General features: G+C 33.2%; 2 protein-coding genes across 4 annotated transcripts in view; both read right to left on the bottom strand.

Moving 5' to 3' along the window:
- LOC132719761 (uncharacterized) overlaps window positions 1-7369 on the bottom strand; it is a 30149-nt gene extending 22780 nt beyond the window's left edge. The window contains exons 1-6 of one of the 3 annotated variants that reach the window (XM_060703613.1): window positions 7272-7369; window positions 6646-6696; window positions 6217-6324; window positions 5074-5133; window positions 1978-2056; window positions 1576-1651 (exon numbers count right to left, since the gene is read on the bottom strand). In XM_060703613.1, the coding sequence (XP_060559596.1) occupies window positions 1576-1651; window positions 1978-2056; window positions 5074-5133; window positions 6217-6324; window positions 6646-6696; window positions 7272-7295 (398 nt within the window). In that variant the 5' untranslated portion in view covers window positions 7296-7369. Of the gene's footprint in view, window positions 1-1575; window positions 1652-1977; window positions 2057-5073; window positions 5134-6216; window positions 6325-6645; window positions 7077-7271 lie in introns of those variants that run through there. The other 2 variants (XM_060703612.1, XM_060703611.1) reach the window with 2 other exon arrangements.
- A 2535-nt stretch (window positions 7370-9904) lies between these two features.
- LOC132719760 (opioid growth factor receptor-like protein 1) lies at window positions 9905-16407 on the bottom strand. The gene is made up of 6 exons (XM_060703610.1): window positions 16266-16407; window positions 14664-14730; window positions 13483-13558; window positions 12840-12909; window positions 11340-11488; window positions 9905-10917 (listed from the first exon to the last, which is right to left on the bottom strand). Exons 1-6 carry the CDS (start codon window positions 16287-16289, stop codon window positions 10293-10295), a joined length of 1011 nt encoding a protein of 336 aa, XP_060559593.1. The 5' UTR covers window positions 16290-16407; the 3' UTR covers window positions 9905-10292.
- Window positions 16408-18604: the final 2197 nt, after the last annotated feature.

Genomic DNA, 18604 nt, shown 5'->3' with positions numbered 1-18604 from the left:
TTCAGTGTTAGGGTAATAGTGACCTTGACCTTTGACCTTGTGACCCCAAAATCAATAGGGGTCTTCTACCCAATATGGACAATCATCCTATGAAGTTTGAATACTGTGGGCCAAATGGAACTTAGATTATGCTCCGGAAACCATTTTCAGTTTTAAGGTAATAGTGACCTTGACCTTTGACCTTGTGACCCAAAAAACAATATGGGTCTTTTACTCAATATGATCAATCATCCTATGAAGTTTGAATACTGTGGGCCAAATAGAACTTAAGTTATGCTCCCACAACCATTTTCAGTGTTAGGGTAATAGTGACCTTGACCTTTGAACTTGTGACCCCAAAATCAATAGGGGTCTTCTACCCAATATGGACAATCATCCTATGCAGTTTGAATACTGTGGGCCAAATGGAACTTAAGTTATGCTCCAGAAACCATTTTCAGTGTTAGAGTAATAGTAACCTTGACCTTTGACCTTATGACCCCAAAATCAATAGGGGTCTTCTACCAGATATGTACAATCATCCTATGAAGTTTAAATACTGTGGGCCAAAGAGAACTTAAGTTATGCTCCAGAAACCATTTTCAGTGTTAGAGTAATAGTAACCTTGACCTTTGACCTTATGACCCCAAAATCACTAGGGGTCTTCTACCAGATATGTACAATCATCCTATGAAGTTTGAATACTGTTGGCCAAATGGAACTTAAGTTATGCTTCGGAAACCAAATTGCTAACGGACGGACAGATGGACGTTCCAACATTTTGGGTTTAGGGGCTATTTTCTTTGTTATTTTCTTTGTTATTTTCTTTGTTTTCTTAAGGGCTACTAGCCCATAAACCCTTTGATCACGGAATGAACCTATTGTTCTCTTTTGTTCTCTTTACTGTAATATAGCCCCTAAATCCAAAATGTTTGCTCGGACAGACGGAATCTACCCAATATGGACAATCATCCTATGAAGTTTGAATACTGTGGGCCAAATGAAACTTAAGTTATGCTCCAAATCCACACATATCAATACTTAATCCATATTTTTCAAAAAATGACAACAAATTTTTTCAGGCATATAAAAAAATATGTATTTGGTAGTTTCAAGACCTTTGACCACAATATTTTATTATTTTTATAACTTTATTATACAAATTGATAAATGCACTAAAACTGTTCCAAAATACAAATTAAGCAAAAGATGATTGACACATACTGGTTCAAACTTAATCACAGAGTTTTTGCAATATCTTAATCATATTTGTGTTTATTTACAAGGGTGACTACGTAAACTAACTTTTCATTAAAGATTATTGCTACACTTTAAAAATGATTTATACTAATGGTGATTGGTCCTTCTTAAAGGTCCTGAATGAGGTCATCTAAAAAGGTTAAAGTCAACAATTTCATTTTAAAGTAAAAACTAGCTGAAAAAAACAGCAAAAATCAGCCTCTGTAATTTATTTTTAAAAATTCTATGTGTATAGGTTTTATCTATTTCTTGATGATATGTTTTTTTGACATTTTTCAAAAAAAACTTTGCCTATAGTCAGTGGCTTGTGACAATTCTAACTAATTTATACATTACCACTGAATGTAGCGGTGATTCCTTTCAAGCATATCGTAATCTTTCTTCCATTTTAACATATCTTCAATCTTATGTCCTGGTAAATCCAAAGAATTCAATATAATTGATACAGAACATAATTAAATAAGCAATCTAATTCAATACAATCATATGTATTATGTACATGTTAATATGTTATGTGCATGAAACAAAAACTTTTTTCTTTGGATAAAACTTAAATGAGGGCACATTACGTACAATAACTGATCTCAAATCAATTTTTTTATTTCTTTTTTCTGTAGATCATGTTTGATGTTTTAATATTTTAATATTTTAACTTACACAAATTGTGATTGGTTTTGCCATATGATAATAAAGATAAGCACATGCTTTAGAAGAAAAAACAAAATGTATGAAACCTACCAGGTGGAGGTCTGGAGAAGATATTATTTCTATAAAAGGACAAATTTTTACTGAACTCATTTCTCTCAAATGATGATATCTACAAATCAAAAAAGTATGATATTCCATAAAAACAAGAGCTATAAAGAAAAATAAAGTCATTAAATAATAAAAATAACAATATAAACATATTTCTGTATCAATATATAACAAGGGGGGCCATGATGGCCCTGAAGTCACTCACCTGAATATAAAACTCTCCATGACAAAGAACAAGTAATATTGTAATCTATAAACAATTTTGACACCAGAGCTTTTATTTGAACAAACTTAGTAGAAACCTGTAAGAAGATTTTTCATACTTAATATCTTAGCTCTAGCTCTTTGGGTTTTTTCAAAGAAGATTTTTTAAGTTTTTACTATGTACATATAAGAAAATCAATGACCCCCCCCCCCCAGGCAGGCAACTTTTGACCCTAGGGCTTTTTATTTGAACACCCTTGGAAGACACTCATTAGAAGATGTTTCATGCTAAATAATTATATAAGCTCCAGCTCTTTGGCGTTTTTAAAAGAAGATTTTTTGTTTTTACTATAAACATAAGACCAATTTTGAACCAAGAGCTTTCATTTGAACAAACTTGGTAGACACCCATTAGATGATGTTTCATGCTAAATATCTAAACTCTAATTCTTTGTGTTTTTTAAAAGAACGTTTTTTATTTTTTACTATATACATGTAAGTAAACTGAATGACCACAGGGGCGGGGCCAATTTTGACCCCAGGGCTTTTATTTGAACAAACTTGGTAGACACTCACTAGAAGATGTTTCATGCTAAATATCTCAGATCTAAGTTTTTTCTTTTGGTTGACATGGCAATTCAATTCTTTGAATACTATTTAAAGGTGACCACCAAAAGGAACATTCCTGTGAAGTTTATATGAAATTGGCTTAGTGGTTTATGAGGAGATGTTGTTTAAAGTAAAGGTCTGCCGACAGATGCCGGACAGAAAGCGATCACAATAGCTCACACTGTCACTTTGTGACAGGTGAGCTAAAAAAACAACAAACAACCAAGCAAAAAAACAATTGCTATCAAAATTTTTGCACCACATGCATGCCTGTGGATATCTGAATTGGAAGAAATTCCTTCAGACATGAAGATGATAAGAGTAAACTGTTATTACTTTTTTTTATAGCAAAGGTCTAAGTTCAATGGGTAAATAAGTCAATAAAGTATTGGTGCTAGTGCCACAACCTTAAGGGCCAGTTACACAGACGGTCGGTTCCCAATCGGTCATTTAATTTTAAATTTACTCGCTGTTATGATCGGTTGTCATGCGTGATTTTATTTCTGGTTTTCTGTGTAAACGGCCATCGGTGACAGAAAGCAAACTCAAACGGGGTTGGATCGGTGATAAAAATGCTAAAATACTATCGGTTTTTATCGTTTGTAAATTGGAGCTAGATCAGACGTAATGCTGATTAATCGGTGTTTGATATTTAGTCATCAGTGCTTAAACACTTTCCGTCAGATATTGTCGGTGATTCATATTTGGTTATCTTTGTCTGATCGTTGATATCGGTGATTAAGAGCTTGTATATCTCATGATATAGTTTGCTGTCGGTTATTTGTTTAAAAATCCCAATCGGTAATTTTTCACCGATAAAACTTATCTTTCCCCAATAGCAGTTGATAGGTGGAAAACAGGTGACCAATAGGTGATATCGGTGTTAAATACGTTGTCACCGGTTCACTCCATAATTTGGCCTAAAAAAAACTACCGATCAATCACCGATGGCTCTGTGTAACTGGAGTGTTATGGCTTATTACATAATTATGACATGCGTGATGATAAGAATATATATTTCAAGCTTTAAGTAAATCCCTCAAGAGATATTTCACTGAGTAAAAACTTGAACCAAACATCTGTATGTGGACCCAGAGTAGGACAGCTCTCTCTATACTTGTATAGTCAAGCTTAAAATCATTGTTAAGATTTTCTATAGAGGAGCATATTAAAGTTACATTTAATAAATTTCATAAAAACAGAAATAGTGACATTTCATTAATAAATTGGGTTTTATATCGACTCCAGATCTTATTTTAGTGTCCAGACAACCAAAAGGAGTTTTATAAGCATAAAAAGGACAACCTCATTGTGGCGGAATCGGAAGTACAATTTCTGTTTGCATGAGAAACTCCGCCTTCAGATCATCCGTACATCAATATTAAATCAACAAACAGTAGCAGTCCTATTTGGACGGTATATTTCTGCATTGTAACGGATGTTTTCATACAAATTCAATCTTTTTTATGAGATGATTACTTTTACTAACCTCAGGCCTAGTGCACCGTGAAGTTAAACGGTTAAAATGTGTTTGCACAAGAAAATCTCATATTTGCTGTGTTCCGTATAGCAACTATAACACTGTGAAGTAGCGCATACACGAGCTGATTATAGTCTCATTTGCATGTTTAAATTCGTATACGAACTTTAGTGTAACCGAGGGGTTTTCCATTTAAAATCCTTATTTATGAACAATATTTGTTGAGATTTACAACAAGACTGTTAAAAAGGTTAAAGAATCTGTGGAATGCTTGGTTTTTAGGCTGACGGCAAAAATATTTGTACATATTTATTTAATGTAGCTTTAAAAGATTTTGTTAACCTGAACACAACTTGATATAGTTTGGCAATAGACTAACACCAGAAAAAAAAAGAGTATTTGGGTTTTTCTCAGTTAAACCATAGGTTCAAACAAACTTTTACAGTTACAGCTTTGAAAATAAAATAAGTGCAACAGGTTGATTAATCTATTGTGACGGGTTGTACACCTTGAAACTATAATGGTAAAAGTTTGTTTGTACTGGGGAATAAGCTGGGTAAAACCCACAATTAGCGACTTCCGGATAACATTTATAGAATGTTATGTTCTTCTACAAGATGTTCTTGTATAAACAGCCTATTAAAGTTTTATTCATTTAAAACATTAAATGAAAATTCATTAAATATTACAGGTCCTTAAATGGCTTGAAGCCCCTAATAAGCCCCTAGTACTGTCTTGTATAATATTATAGCAACACTGTTCATACCATTTTAATATGCACTTACCTGACTATATCCACCTACTCTTGCATCTGTATACCAAGTTTGTGTTTTAGGTACTTGTTTCTGAAGTGAAAAAAGGGTATTTTGAGAATGTTACATATATACCAACAATGTTAAAAAATGGAGGGAGGAGCATAGAAAAAGCATGTAAAAAGACATAACTCAGATTTTTAGAGCAGCTTAAAGGAACTTTTAAACACCTATTGACTAAAAAATAGCTTCTACTCATAGCCTTGTCTTCATATTGTCTTTTTTAAGTTATTTCAAGGGATTCTTTTTCAAATTTGGAATAAAAAAACTAAATTAAATGCACATTCTACATTTAGTCAATAACCTAAACTTAAAATGTTTTGATTTTATGGAATTTTTTTTTTCTTTTTTTAAATCAGTAATTTTTTCATAATGTGAAATCAAGTGTTTGAACAATTAGATATTCACAGTGTTTAAATATAAAAATATTGATTTTCCCAAAAAAACATTCTATGTATGGGTTATAATCAGTTGAATAACCAAGCTTTCTACTTTTATTACTTTTTTACCCAATAACAAATGATGGAATTTTGAATTAAAGTTAATGAGGACAATATTAATCCTGGACAAACACAGATCACTAAAGTCATGTAATGTATAATGCACTGTGTATATATTTATTGTAAAAAAGCCTGGACATGACTTTCTTACTATAACATCATTCAATGACTTAACATATGGGTTAATAAGTATGTAAGTAAGTAAATAACGACTTTATTTAATGAGGCTAGTACATTGAGTTTCCCGATCTTTCATGTGGGTTAATGAAAGTAATTACTTTTTATATTAAACATGATTGTGTAATATCATATTTCAACAATATTTGTCTAAACCAATCAGAGAAAGTCATTTGAATTCTATTCATTGATTTGATTATAATTACAATTGTTATACAACTTACATTGTTACATTATATTATGTATACATTAAAAACAAGCACAGCAATATTTGATAAGCAAAAAAAACCCATCTATACAAAACTGTTCAAGTAAAGTCTGGTTATAATTAAAAATTACTGTTTTAACTGCATTCAATACTGTTTTATGTCAATACAGTCTTGTTTCTTAAATACCTTCTTACAGATTATATGATCTAAATTAATATAAGAAGTATTACTATCACATTAGAGGGGTGAGCCACCGTTTTAGAAGCTGTATCTTTAGGCCTTGCTCCACTGCTTTGCTGTGTTACTCTCCCAGCAATATGTTCTGGCGAATCTGGGTGCTGGAAATACAAAATATAAATAATGAGATAATGAACTAAATCTGGCAGAAGTCCCAGAACTAAATATATAGTATGGAAGTATATAAAGAATCTAGTGGAAGTATGCAGTATATATAATAATATAAGGATGTATATGTACAGAATAGTATAAATGTATACATGGTATTATTATAGTATATATAAAAAAGTATAGAAGTACAGTGTTATGTACAGTAATATACATGTTTTGTGTATACCCTGTTAAGATTAACAAAATATAAATAAAGATCCTTATATACTGATAACAGCTTAATAGTGCCACCAGTAAATTACTGCCCTTACCTCGATGCCTCTGAACTTTGAATAGCCGCCTTGATCAATACCACTCTTCTTCTGTAAATTAGAATTAGACTGAATGTTTAAGCCAGCTGAAGAATCCGGTCTATTGCCATTAATTCCGGATGATTTTTTCCTGTATTTATCTATATTATCAGCATTATATATATCTTTAGCAACTTTTTCCTGCCGTTTCCTCTCGTCTGCGATTGACAGTCTTAAAACGCTGGTATTAGTTTGTTTAATTGGATATGACATTTTATCTGCACATCGAAATCATTGTTTATCTTTAAAAAAAACTATGCAAACACAATTAGCTTATAATATTGCTTGTTTACACTTCCGTTTTTGAAACCGAAAGTAGTAAGAACGACAACTCCTGCAAATCAAATGATCTTTGCCACTTTCGATTTGAATAAAATATCTTCTAAATTAATAGTTCTAAAGATTACGAAAGGTTATGAAGAATATTTAGAACTCGAGATGAGTTAGTTTTAGTTTATATTAATTTCAATGTTGAAAATATGCTCAAGTGTGTACTTTAGCCAACAATAGACCGATGAGGAAATTTATGATTATAATAATTTTTAAGAGCTTTAAGTAAACGCTTGAAAATTAAATGATAGGCCTACCTGTTTGCTACTTTTCGTTCCCATACCCGTTATCTCCTGACAGATATTCCATCAACTTATTGTCACTGGACTAATTTAACAAAGTTGGATCTAGTCCAATATATTAGACGTTACAGGCTTGTTATAGTTTTTGTCGGTCAAGCCTGACGTCTAATAGTTATTGCTCAAAAACGCGTAGCATCATAAAAAATTCCAAAAATGTCTATTGTCTTGCCTTTCAAGCTTTATTCAAAAGCTTATCATATTTTCTTTCAATTTCATGCTCAATCATACACAAAAACTTTCAAACGATGTACTTATCAATTTAAAATAAAATATAAACATCAATCTATTTTTGTTTATCAGCCATACTGGTTAAGCAAGGTGCTTTACAGATTGATTCCAAATTTTTGAACGGAAAAATATATTCGAACACACTGACGGTGCATGGGCAATTATTTCGTTAAAAAAATATTCCGTTAGATTGTTCTGACTCAGTTAAACGCTTGCATTTGAATTAGCCAATCAGATTTCGCGCACTTTACGGCCGCCATTTGTTTATCGGCTGTAAAAGGAATTGAAATACATGAGAGGATTTAATCATGATTTTTCGGATGTGACAGTTTAATTATTTTGACAAAAGGTATTTATTTTTTAGTTTTGTTCATAAATAGGTCAAAAATTATGTAAATACACACTGTCTTCATTGTTTTTCGTTCCGCCCGATTTTCTGGCGGAACATGCTATGGGTTTTTGAGCAATTTCGATATGACGTTGCTTTGCCCAGAAGCAAAAATATCTCAAAGCGACGTCATATTTATAGGACTAAGTTGGATCTACTGCATTTCCAGCTACATACTTTTGCACTAGTTACTATCGTCACGTGTTCCGCAAACTGTCATTGGTCGATCAATAATCATTCCTTTGTTTTCATACTGTGTGAACGCGCACTATTGCACCTGTTTTCATTAGTAAATTTAAAACTTCTGCACACTTTCTATCAAATCAATTTATATTTTCTTAGTAAATTATGTGAGGATGGGGTGCACCGCAATCGTATAATTGAAACAAATTTACCTACTTTTTGAGTCATATGTCCTGAAAGAGTTTTTGTTTGTTTTAGGTCATATTTTCAAGAGCAGATCAATACGTCAACTTGAATTTAAGCAAGCAGCACCTAATTTGATTTCTAATTTGCTTAAATTATTGCTTTGATCATTCCCCGATATGGTTCACAATTTAAATTTTGCTGAAATTCTATGTGTACATCGGATTTTATTTATTCTGTAGAAAACTGTTTTTGTGCCAAATAATAGATTTTTTCTTCCATTGCAGTTATATATGCATGCCCCTTTTCTGGAGAAAATTGCAATTAATAAATAAAAAATAATAAAATAAGATAAAATTAAATATTGTTCTAGATTTACTGAAAATAAAGTGACAAGTACCGTAGACACTTTTCATATAATGCATTAAGAATGTTAATTGATTTTTTTACTTAATCAAAATGTATCATATAAATTTATTCATGGCGTCAGTATAATCCAAGTGTTTTAATTCTGATCGAACATGATTATTGTAAATAGAAGTGTGTGGTGGGGTATGTAGCTATATAACCAGTGCGCAGTTATTCACGAAATCTGGCATTGTTGACAGGGTGTTGCAGGGAAAAAATCAGTTGCCAAATAAACATCGTTGAGAAATCGCATTTTCACGACCCTTTCCGTCAATCTTCGGTTTAGGACTTCGTGCATAGAACGGGTATCTCGGACAAACCTACGTATGCTAAAAAAGCTAAACATAAAAAGAAATAGCTTAGAACTGGGTTTGGTTGGGTTATATTTATGATATCGTTTGCAAGTCTGCTAAAATAAAGTAACTTTATAGACATACAAGTTAAAAGGGCATTAATTATTTATGAACTTACTATACAGTTATGTTTTTAGAGACAGAAAGTACAAACAGTAAACCCTTTGACGATGTTTCTGATTTCGTTTTAATTGGTTAACAATTAGCATTCTTCAATAGATTCCGATAGTCAGACATATTTTTCAATAATAACTTTTTCTCCCTTGGATATAAAATAAATACATTCTTTTCTCGCGTACTTTACAAAGTTTTCACCCTATGGTGTTGTTTACATCACGGACTTAAATAAAGATTGAATTGAAGTCCGTGTCATGTAATAGAACTACTTTCAATCCGTATTAACTCCGAGGTTATTATGAATAATATTAGCCGAGGTGTTTCGATTGCTCCTTTGCGCTGCCCTGTGTCCAGTTGTCTGGACATTGTAGAAGGTCTTGCCTGACAATAAATGATCGTTAATTGGAATCTCCATGATAATTAATTCTATATCCTACATTTCACAAATGGAAATAATATTTTTTTCACATAAAAGAGTTAAAACCGATTTTGTTTAGTTTCATGCAACACCGACATTGCTTGAAACATTAGGGGGGCCATCTGTCTCTTTTGGTTGATAAGGCAATTGTATCAGGTGCCTCTCTGTGACATAATTATGTCGCCCATAAGCCGATATGACCAGAAAGAAAATTGCGTCAGCAAGCTGGATGAATTCATCTCTGAAATAATTCAACATCCCTTTGCAGGACAAAATGGTCATGATTCGAAATAATTATTTTGAAATGATAGGTCATCTAGTCATAGGAAATGTTTTAATCCTGCTTGAAAATAAACAGTTTATAACAAATACATAAATAAGTTTTCAACGTAACAGAAGTAACTTAAACATATCCCTTTAAAATAAGTTTTGCTCCAAGTACTGCACAGTCACTCATGATGATTATCCACCTGTATGACCAAATATTACTAAAGTACATAAAAATCTAACCATGAAACTAGCTCAAATTTGTACTGGGTCTTACAGGCGCGTGTTTAACTCAAACCATGAGACCGTAACTGGGACGTCTCACTAGACCGACCGCCACATGTAAATTACAAGTTTGTCTTAATTATGACATTTTCTGTTATTGCACAGATACAAATTTTTATCACAGTCAATGATGGAGACATTATAGTTTATAGTTTAACATTTATTGCCGAACCATAGTCCACATCTGTTCCACCGTCAGCGCTGATTTCATCATTTCCATTCCCAATATGTGTGACACATCCAGTTTTCTGTCTACTTTCGTCATATGTACAATCAATATACGGAATGTCCTTGATTTTATCGTTGTCGTCTGCGGCAGGTCCAAAATCAACAGCGCCTTCATTGTCAGTTGTAGTTACACTTGTTTGTCTTGGAATATTTGAATCATTTTGAAAATCGAACTTTTGGTTTATAAAATCCCCGCCTCCATTTTGAACTCTTCCGTTATGTAGTTCATGTTTATCATGAGCTCTTTTTTCAGCTGATATTGCTGTATTGTTTGTGTCAGCATTTTGTCTTGGTCTGGCACACAGTCCGGGTGTAGGTTTTCTAATTAGTTCGAAATAATTTTTAAACATTTGTTCCTTTTCTACGTCATCTTTAATGGCAGCAATAAAATGTTTCATGCAGGGTCCGTTCAAGTTCGGAAGAACTTGGTTAATTATGGACTCTTCCAGTAAGAAAGTGATCCACTGGCACTGGAATCTCTCATAGCCAAGTTCACCGAGGGACTTTATTATTCTCGTGATTCGTCGGTAGTTATGGGTCGATCTGAAAAACACGTGAAAATCGTTCACCTGTTAAAATTACACGTGAAAATGCTTGATAAGTTGTAAAATGATACATTGGCTACAAAAAAACGAGACAACTTGTTTTGCATATCCCATAAATCTTAAACAGCTATGATGGTGGAATAATTTGGAATTATGATTAAATGAAACACGAGCAAACATTCTACTGCAAACATCATACGTTGGCGCGCATGATCATGACATTTGCATTTATTTGAATCATAATAAAAACCTCAAATTTATCAACATTCGCGGTACATTTATCTGCATCAATGTCATGAAGTAAAGTCAACGTCATGAAGAAAGTCAACGTTATAAAATAGCGTCAACGTCATGAAATTTCAAAATAACGTACCACCAATTACAAGTATTCAACCATTCTATATACTGTATAGATATTACCTATTTAGGTGTTTGTACCGTTCTTGCCAATTCTCACTTCTAATTACCTTCCCTACAATTGGATTGACAAGCCTCATTCCGTAGAAATCCAGCATCATCCGGTATGACATGAGAACACGTGCGCTGGCCATGTCATCCTCTCGAATGGCCTTTAAAAACAAACGATATCCTAAATAAAAGTTAATTAGCTCTGCAGGAAGTGCGTAAGGTCTACGGACACTAGCATGCTTAGTTAATACAAAATTCAGGAAGCTATAGGTTTATTGATACATACACGAATCCGTTATTGAACAATGAGTGTAATTTAAAGATTCTTGCATTAGGAAACAACGGTTTGTTCCTGACGGGGTTTGAACCTACGCACCCTAGAGTTTGAATCCCAGTCGGCGAATTTATTGGAGGAAGTATATACGGTCATATAGTCACTCGCCCTCTATATTTGAGCTTAAGATATAGTTAGTAAGCAAGCAAATACTTGCATACCCTTATAACAGAACAGTATGAGATGTGCAGATCGAGTGTAAGGGTGTCGTGTGTTTGTGCTAAATAGATCCTAAATTAAAACATTAAATAATTAGTTGATCAAAAATTAAGCAAGAGGGCATTGAAAGCCCTGAATCGCTCACCAGAAACAACTGTTTTTCCAGCGCCAGAAATAATTTATTCAAATGAACTTGACGGAAGGCATGTCCAGCTCAACATGCCCCTCTAGTTATATAGTTTCCCGACACTGATTGCCTTTTTTCTTCATAATAAAAAAGAAACTTTCACAAATGGCCAAAGTTCATTGATACTGTACATCTGGCAACTCAAGCTTTCTAATTTCCTTTTCATACTGGAACCTTTTTAATTCCGTTTTTCGTTTAATCAATTTTTAATCAGGATAACTGTTTGGCTAATAAACAACTCAAAAAGCAAAAAACTACAGAAAAGAGGGAAGTTAAGTACAATCATTTACATTTTTTATTTGTAAAATTTATTTGTGTACCGCATGAAGTAAGCAAGTACACTATTTTCTAAGGAAGTTTTTTTGGTAGAAAACATCCATGAAAGGAAAATAATGATTATATATGACATTTATTTTGGGCATTTCAACAGCGAAGTTTGTGGTTGCTTGGACTTTTGCTGTAGACTTTAGCCAGTTGGAGTTTTGGGTTTCAATATTGTTCTGCTTCATAAGGCAAACTTATACATGTATGTGAATATATGTTGTAATTAGGTTGACATGTCCATTTAAAATAGGTTGGGTATTATGGCCTTTTTACTATAATTTGTATTATTATTTTTTTATTATTACATTGTATTTTATTTTCTTTTTTTTTCTTTTTTTTATGATATGAGCAAATTGAAGTGTGACTGTCACAAGGATGCTACAGACCAAATATTTGAAGTAAATCAGCCCAGCAGTTTCAGAGAAGATGAATGTTGAGCATGACGACGGACGCCGGAGCATTTCCCTTTGATACTAATCAGAACTAACTAATTAACAAACAAACTCACTTTTGCCTCATGCTCTCGAAGAGGCTGCGCATAGGGATTCATACCACTGCCTTCTGGTGTTGGAAATAGCCTGAAAAAAACATAAAACATTATTTTGTTTCCTTACTTACTGCCTAAAATACAAAGTGCATCGTAATACATGTATAAAACGCTGCCAGTGAAAGTCCAACGAGTAAATTACAACACATTATAAATGAAAGTTTATATTTATCTAATATAGGTTACGGACTTTTCCTTGTATTAATTTAATACAATCCATTGTATTAAAGACGGTTTCCGTTTCCCTCTATATTTTTGCCAAATATCGCACATGTATATTACCCAACAACTGTGATAACATATTTCAGACGTTGGCCTGCGTGGCCGAGTTTGCTGAGTTCAAATCAACTGTCCGGTGTATTATTGGTTTTAAAAATTGGCGGGAATTTGTTCATGTTAGGAAGCCATCCAATCAGCTTGAAGGAGGTTGGTGGTTCCTCTGAGGTAGATCTACTTACCCCCCCCCCCCCCCCCCCCCCCCCCCCCCCCCCCCCCCCCCCCCGAATATTTCAGCCATATAGAAGACAATGTCTTCAAAAATGTTTGTAACTTTAGTTTATACAGTGGCAAATATCAGTCAAAAATTGGCTAAAAAAGAACTTACCATTGAATATAGCTATGGTTACTCTCTAATTTGTTGTATTTACCCGTCCAAAGTAACATATCGGCAATCTTGGAACCTGAAAATGGCGGAAAATGTATAACCGTATGTGAAAATGGTGCGAAAATACACAATCACACATAGAAATAGTGAGAAAATACACAAGCACAGATAAAAGCCGTCCAGTTAGCTTAATAGGTAGAACGTTGGGGTGTGAATCGGTTGACCCAAGTTCGATTCCCGGGCGTTGTAGGTCACTTTCGTTGTGATTGGTCATGGAATCCTCTCTATATGTACCGAAGTTTCAGTTCCTTGCGGAAGTGAAGGCAACTTGTACTGGTAAACTTCTTGACAGTCTGCCCAGAAACAATGCAGTGGCTGAAATGTGCTCTGATAAATTCAATGTGGCTTACTGTCATGATCCGCAGTGAAAACTATCACCAATCCAAATGAAAATGGTCAAAATATACACAGTGGCAGATGAAAGTTGAAGGGGAAAATATATAATTGTACCAATTTTCTACTCATTTGCATGCGCAAATGCAAATGGTTGTGTAAATGATTGTATAATTGCAATTGATAAAGCAAAATTATAACCTACATGTATGCAAGCAATTTGTTATGACGATTGTCATCGATGATATTTCCCGGTATCTTAAAAATCCGACATAATATTATGTATATACATGTTTTATATGCAGAAACTACATTCTGTTGGACAAGTACACAACTATAAAACTTATATTGGACCAGGTGCAAGTCAAATCCCATTTAGGTTTTGTAGCTGCAAGTTCAATAGAATCAATATGATACTAAACAATGAATAATGAACTCTTTCTTTTAATGAGAAAATAGAAAACGAGGTCGGATAGTGTACAATATATATTTGATATTTTTTATTTGGATTGAGATTATAAAAACGACGCTAGGTGGAGTACAATATACATTCGATACGGACTCTTTGGACTCGGGAAGTAAGAACGAAGTCATGCATATCTATCAAATGCCGATAAGTATCGGAAATCATGCTAACGTGTGCAAATGCTGGAAGGCTAATGGTTACCTTTATAAGGGGAAGGAATTAAAATTTGAAATAAATACATGTATATTAAATTTTCTATTTTTGGTCATAAACAGAAGAAATAAGAGTAAATATTACGGAAACAAAATATGAAAAATCTTACCGGGCCACGGACTAGATCTGATTTCATTTCTGTAGAATCGTAAGTTTCGATCTTGTTCACTTGGATCCTGCTCAATGAAAGAATGTATGTTTTGTAAATACAGTCAAACCACATGGCATTGTTACACACTTTATTATAAACAAATAAATAAATAAAAATATAAAAAAAAATGTGTTTCGAGCAATGATCGATCCAAGACAAAGCTGCTTCAGACAGGCTATTCAAAGCTTGTAAACTGAATAGGTTGAACACCGTCATATTTGTAGTAGATCGTCATAATGCCCGTTTCATGCACGTGCAACAACGTAACTTAATGAGCGTGTAATCACGTTAACGTAATCGTGTCTTGCCAGCAACCGTTACGGCGTTCTTGCCAAAACGGTAATGAACCTAAGGCAGTAATACACCTATTCGTGCCTGTTGTTTATATATAAAACTGTATAATGAATAAATTACTAGTATAACAGTTCGTAATTGAGTCGTACGACTATTATTGACACGACACCATACCAATTATACTTGATATTATAAATGGACCTGGGACTTTTCAGAATGACAGCACGTATAACCCGACAATTTCTTGCTATAAAACATGAGTATCCCCGGACATAAATCCCCAAAGGAAACTTATTGTGTGAATTGGGCTGAAGTGGCAGGTCAAATCATCACACCGATACCGTAAATGCCTTCCGAAATGCACTCCTTTTGACAATGGTAACGTATTCCTCATACAACTATGAGACGACGTATTCGGCAATGCTTACGCAAAAACTGACGTCACATTGTGTACAGAGTGCACCATTCCGTCGGTAAGCATTACATTTTTGTCCAAATGCTCTGCTGATAAAATTCAGTTTTCGAGATTTTTTTTCACATCGGCACTCAACTGTTTAAGAACATATGCATTTTGCTGATGCCTACAGGAGAAAACCCCACACAACACAACCCATTAAAAAGACATTGATTATTTATAACAATAAACATAACCACAAATATGAACACAAGTATGGTTCAGTGTATATAAAACCTTATACAATATACGGTGTAGTGGAGATTATTTTACGATAATTTGACCATTACTGACAAGCAAAATTGAACATAATGACTATAATGATCATTTACAAAACTTGAGGATTGGCCAGGTTACCTGCAGTATATAAGATCACACTGGATTTTAGGACCCAACCTAGCAACCGTTGTAATTATACAGCGTCATTCCCAAGATAATGTATCGATTTTAAAACCGATTTTGTTGTCAGCGACAATAAACACGATTTATCGTCAATGTAAATACATGTTCACTAAAAGAGCACATGATAATTCGTCATCTAAGTGCAAGAACGGGTTCACTTTTAATAAAATATACAAGGACCATTACTGCAGCAAAGGTGAGGAATAACTAAAGTTGTTAAGGGTCATATTTACATTTTGTATATTACTATCACAACTAGTTTTAACAAGATTAGAGATAACGATAATCTAGGTTCCATTCTATATCAAGTAATGTACATGTATATCACTATATAAGGCATATTGGATCCCTAAATACCGGAGCCCCATTATATAATCAAATCCTTGCAAATTAATTAAACATAAACCTACCTCCGAGCTAAATGATGCACCCATTTTTAATCACCATTTGAAAGTTATAACTTGTTTAAACTTCCTTAAAAATACCTCTACTTTCGGTTTTAAACATATGTGTCAAGTGAGATAAAGCGGCGTAGCTTAACGACGCATGCGCAGCATAAATACATGGTTGACTTTTATTTCATATATGGGATGAAATTAAACTATGTCCCAGCTCACATAGATTTGTAATCAGATAACATATTCAATCTTTAAACAAATGTAACGTAAAATGTCTTCAAGTACATATTATTAGTTTAAATATTTTAAACTTTAACATTACAATGTTTACTTGTTTTAACGCGGACTTTAAATATAATTTTAAGTTATATATCGGGCCTCCAACCCGGCTTTCCTGGATATCAAGCCAGTTATTACCAATATTTCCGCGAGTGGCCGACTTCTGAATCGCAATCAGTAGGGATAGACAAATAGCTTTTAGAATAAACTGCCGGAGAAATAACGCCTCACACGAGGGTCGAACCTGCGAACCCTGGCTCTCCCCGAATTACAGTCAAATCGGCCCCAAGTCAGATCGGCCACAAAATAGTCAAATCGGCCCCAAGTGAAATCGGCCTCAAGTCAGATCGGCCCCATTTTTTTTCTTAATTCATTATTCATTTTCTTATTTAAATGTTGATAAAAACAATTGTGTGGATGGGAATACCAAATGACTAACAATGGATTACATAGAAAACAAGAACAAAACATATAATAATCAATCTAATTTATTATATTCATTTGAAGTCTTTTTTATCAAGAGTTTAATATATGTTTTTTTATAATTATACTACTTTTTTCAATTTTGTTAATTGTGATTTTATACACAGAGATGGAATCAAGGTAAGTAAAATTACTCATTTTTTAATTAAATGTGATTACTTCAGCTTGAAAGACGGCACAGTCAAAAACGCGACCGTCTTAAGTTGTTGGTGATATAATTTCTTTTATAGTTTTTTTTATAGTTTTTTAATTTAAAGAAATTAAATTTAGTTGATTAAATATATAATATATATCCAGGTGTGTCGGACACGTGTAACTAAATAAACAGCTAATTTAAAGTGTGAACAACATGCTACCTGATTAAACGTCTCCCTCTTTTATCGGATGGATATCTCTAAAAATAAGCATTTTTCGGACAAAATAATCATAACAGAACATATACTTTATTTCTGACTGGGGCATAATACCCATCATCTCAACATACATATACATGTATATTTATTATAATGCATGCACCAAGAAATCATGATATAATAAATTCAAGCAGTTATATTCACGTAATTATATACCGATTTTTTTAAAGGGACAGTTAGAGAATTTACGTTTCGTATTCGTATTCGTTTATATATGATGGTCATCAATTAAATATCAAATTATACATTCATATATTTTTTCATAAAAATAACTTTAGGGCCGATTTGACTAGTTGTGAGGCCTATTTGACTAGTTTTGGGGCTGATTTGACTTTTTAAAATTGTTGTGTGGCCGATTTGACTAATTTTGAGGCCGAATTGACTAATTTTGGGGCCGATCTGACTTGGGGCCGATCTGACTAGGGGCCGATTTGACTAGTTTGCCTCTCCCCGATGAACAAAGCGGAAAGAAAAATGAACATTACTTCCTATATCTTTAAAACAGCTGTTTATATAGATCTTGTTAACCACGGATTGTAAATCCGTGTGTTAACATAGCAATTATATATTAAAGGCCCATTATGTTTCAGAAATGCTATAACTTATTTCTTAAAACCCTTTTTTTTCCTATCTTGTTACAGTTTCCAGAAAATACTCATTTGCCATATAAATGACCTGTCTTTTGCCCTGTATGCAATTGGTTTAATTTTAGTGAATTAGTGTAATTTTGTATGGAAGTCAAAATACTACTTTGTTTACATTTCCCTACCCTTCATGACACATTACTGCACATTCAGCGCTACTTACTTCAGTTACAACTTCAGCTTATAAACATCTAACATGCTCTAAATCCATCATTAAAACATTACTTAATACATGTTTGACATTCTTAAGAAATAAACAAATATGGAATCCTGAGGCATAATGTGCCTTTAAAAATTGACACATAGATATGGTATTTTTATGCTGGCATAGATCACTAATTAAAACTTAATAATTACTTTCTAGATTTTTTTTCTTTCAAAATTTCATTCCATTTCTCTTTTTACTGATATCAATCAGTTCAATGATAAACAATTAACTGGTATTCAATGACAAGCAACCAACTGGTATAATTAAAAACAATTTATTTCTCCTAACAAAATTGCATATCAAGCAAGGAATATTTACTTTTTA

The sequence above is a fragment of the Ruditapes philippinarum genome, unplaced genomic scaffold, assembly GCF_026571515.1.
Source record: "Ruditapes philippinarum isolate M1 unplaced genomic scaffold, ASM2657151v2 ctg221_1_1_1_1, whole genome shotgun sequence".
In the NCBI taxonomy this organism is placed as follows: domain Eukaryota; kingdom Metazoa; phylum Mollusca; class Bivalvia; order Venerida; family Veneridae; genus Ruditapes; species Ruditapes philippinarum.
This window is presented reverse-complemented; position numbering and strand designations above follow the sequence as displayed.

Excerpts from the sequence above, each read along its gene's own strand:
- LOC132719760 (XM_060703610.1), bottom strand. The coding sequence starts at position 16,289 with ATGGGTGCATCATTTAGCTCGGAG. Across the intron at positions 14,731-16,265 it reads GTGCATCATTTAGCTCGGAG|GATCCAAGTGAACAAGATCG; the intron begins GTAGGTTTATGT and ends TTCATTGAGCAG. Across the intron at positions 10,918-11,339 it reads CGGTACAAACACCTAAATAG|ATCGACCCATAACTACCGAC; the intron begins GTAATATCTATA and ends CGTGTTTTTCAG.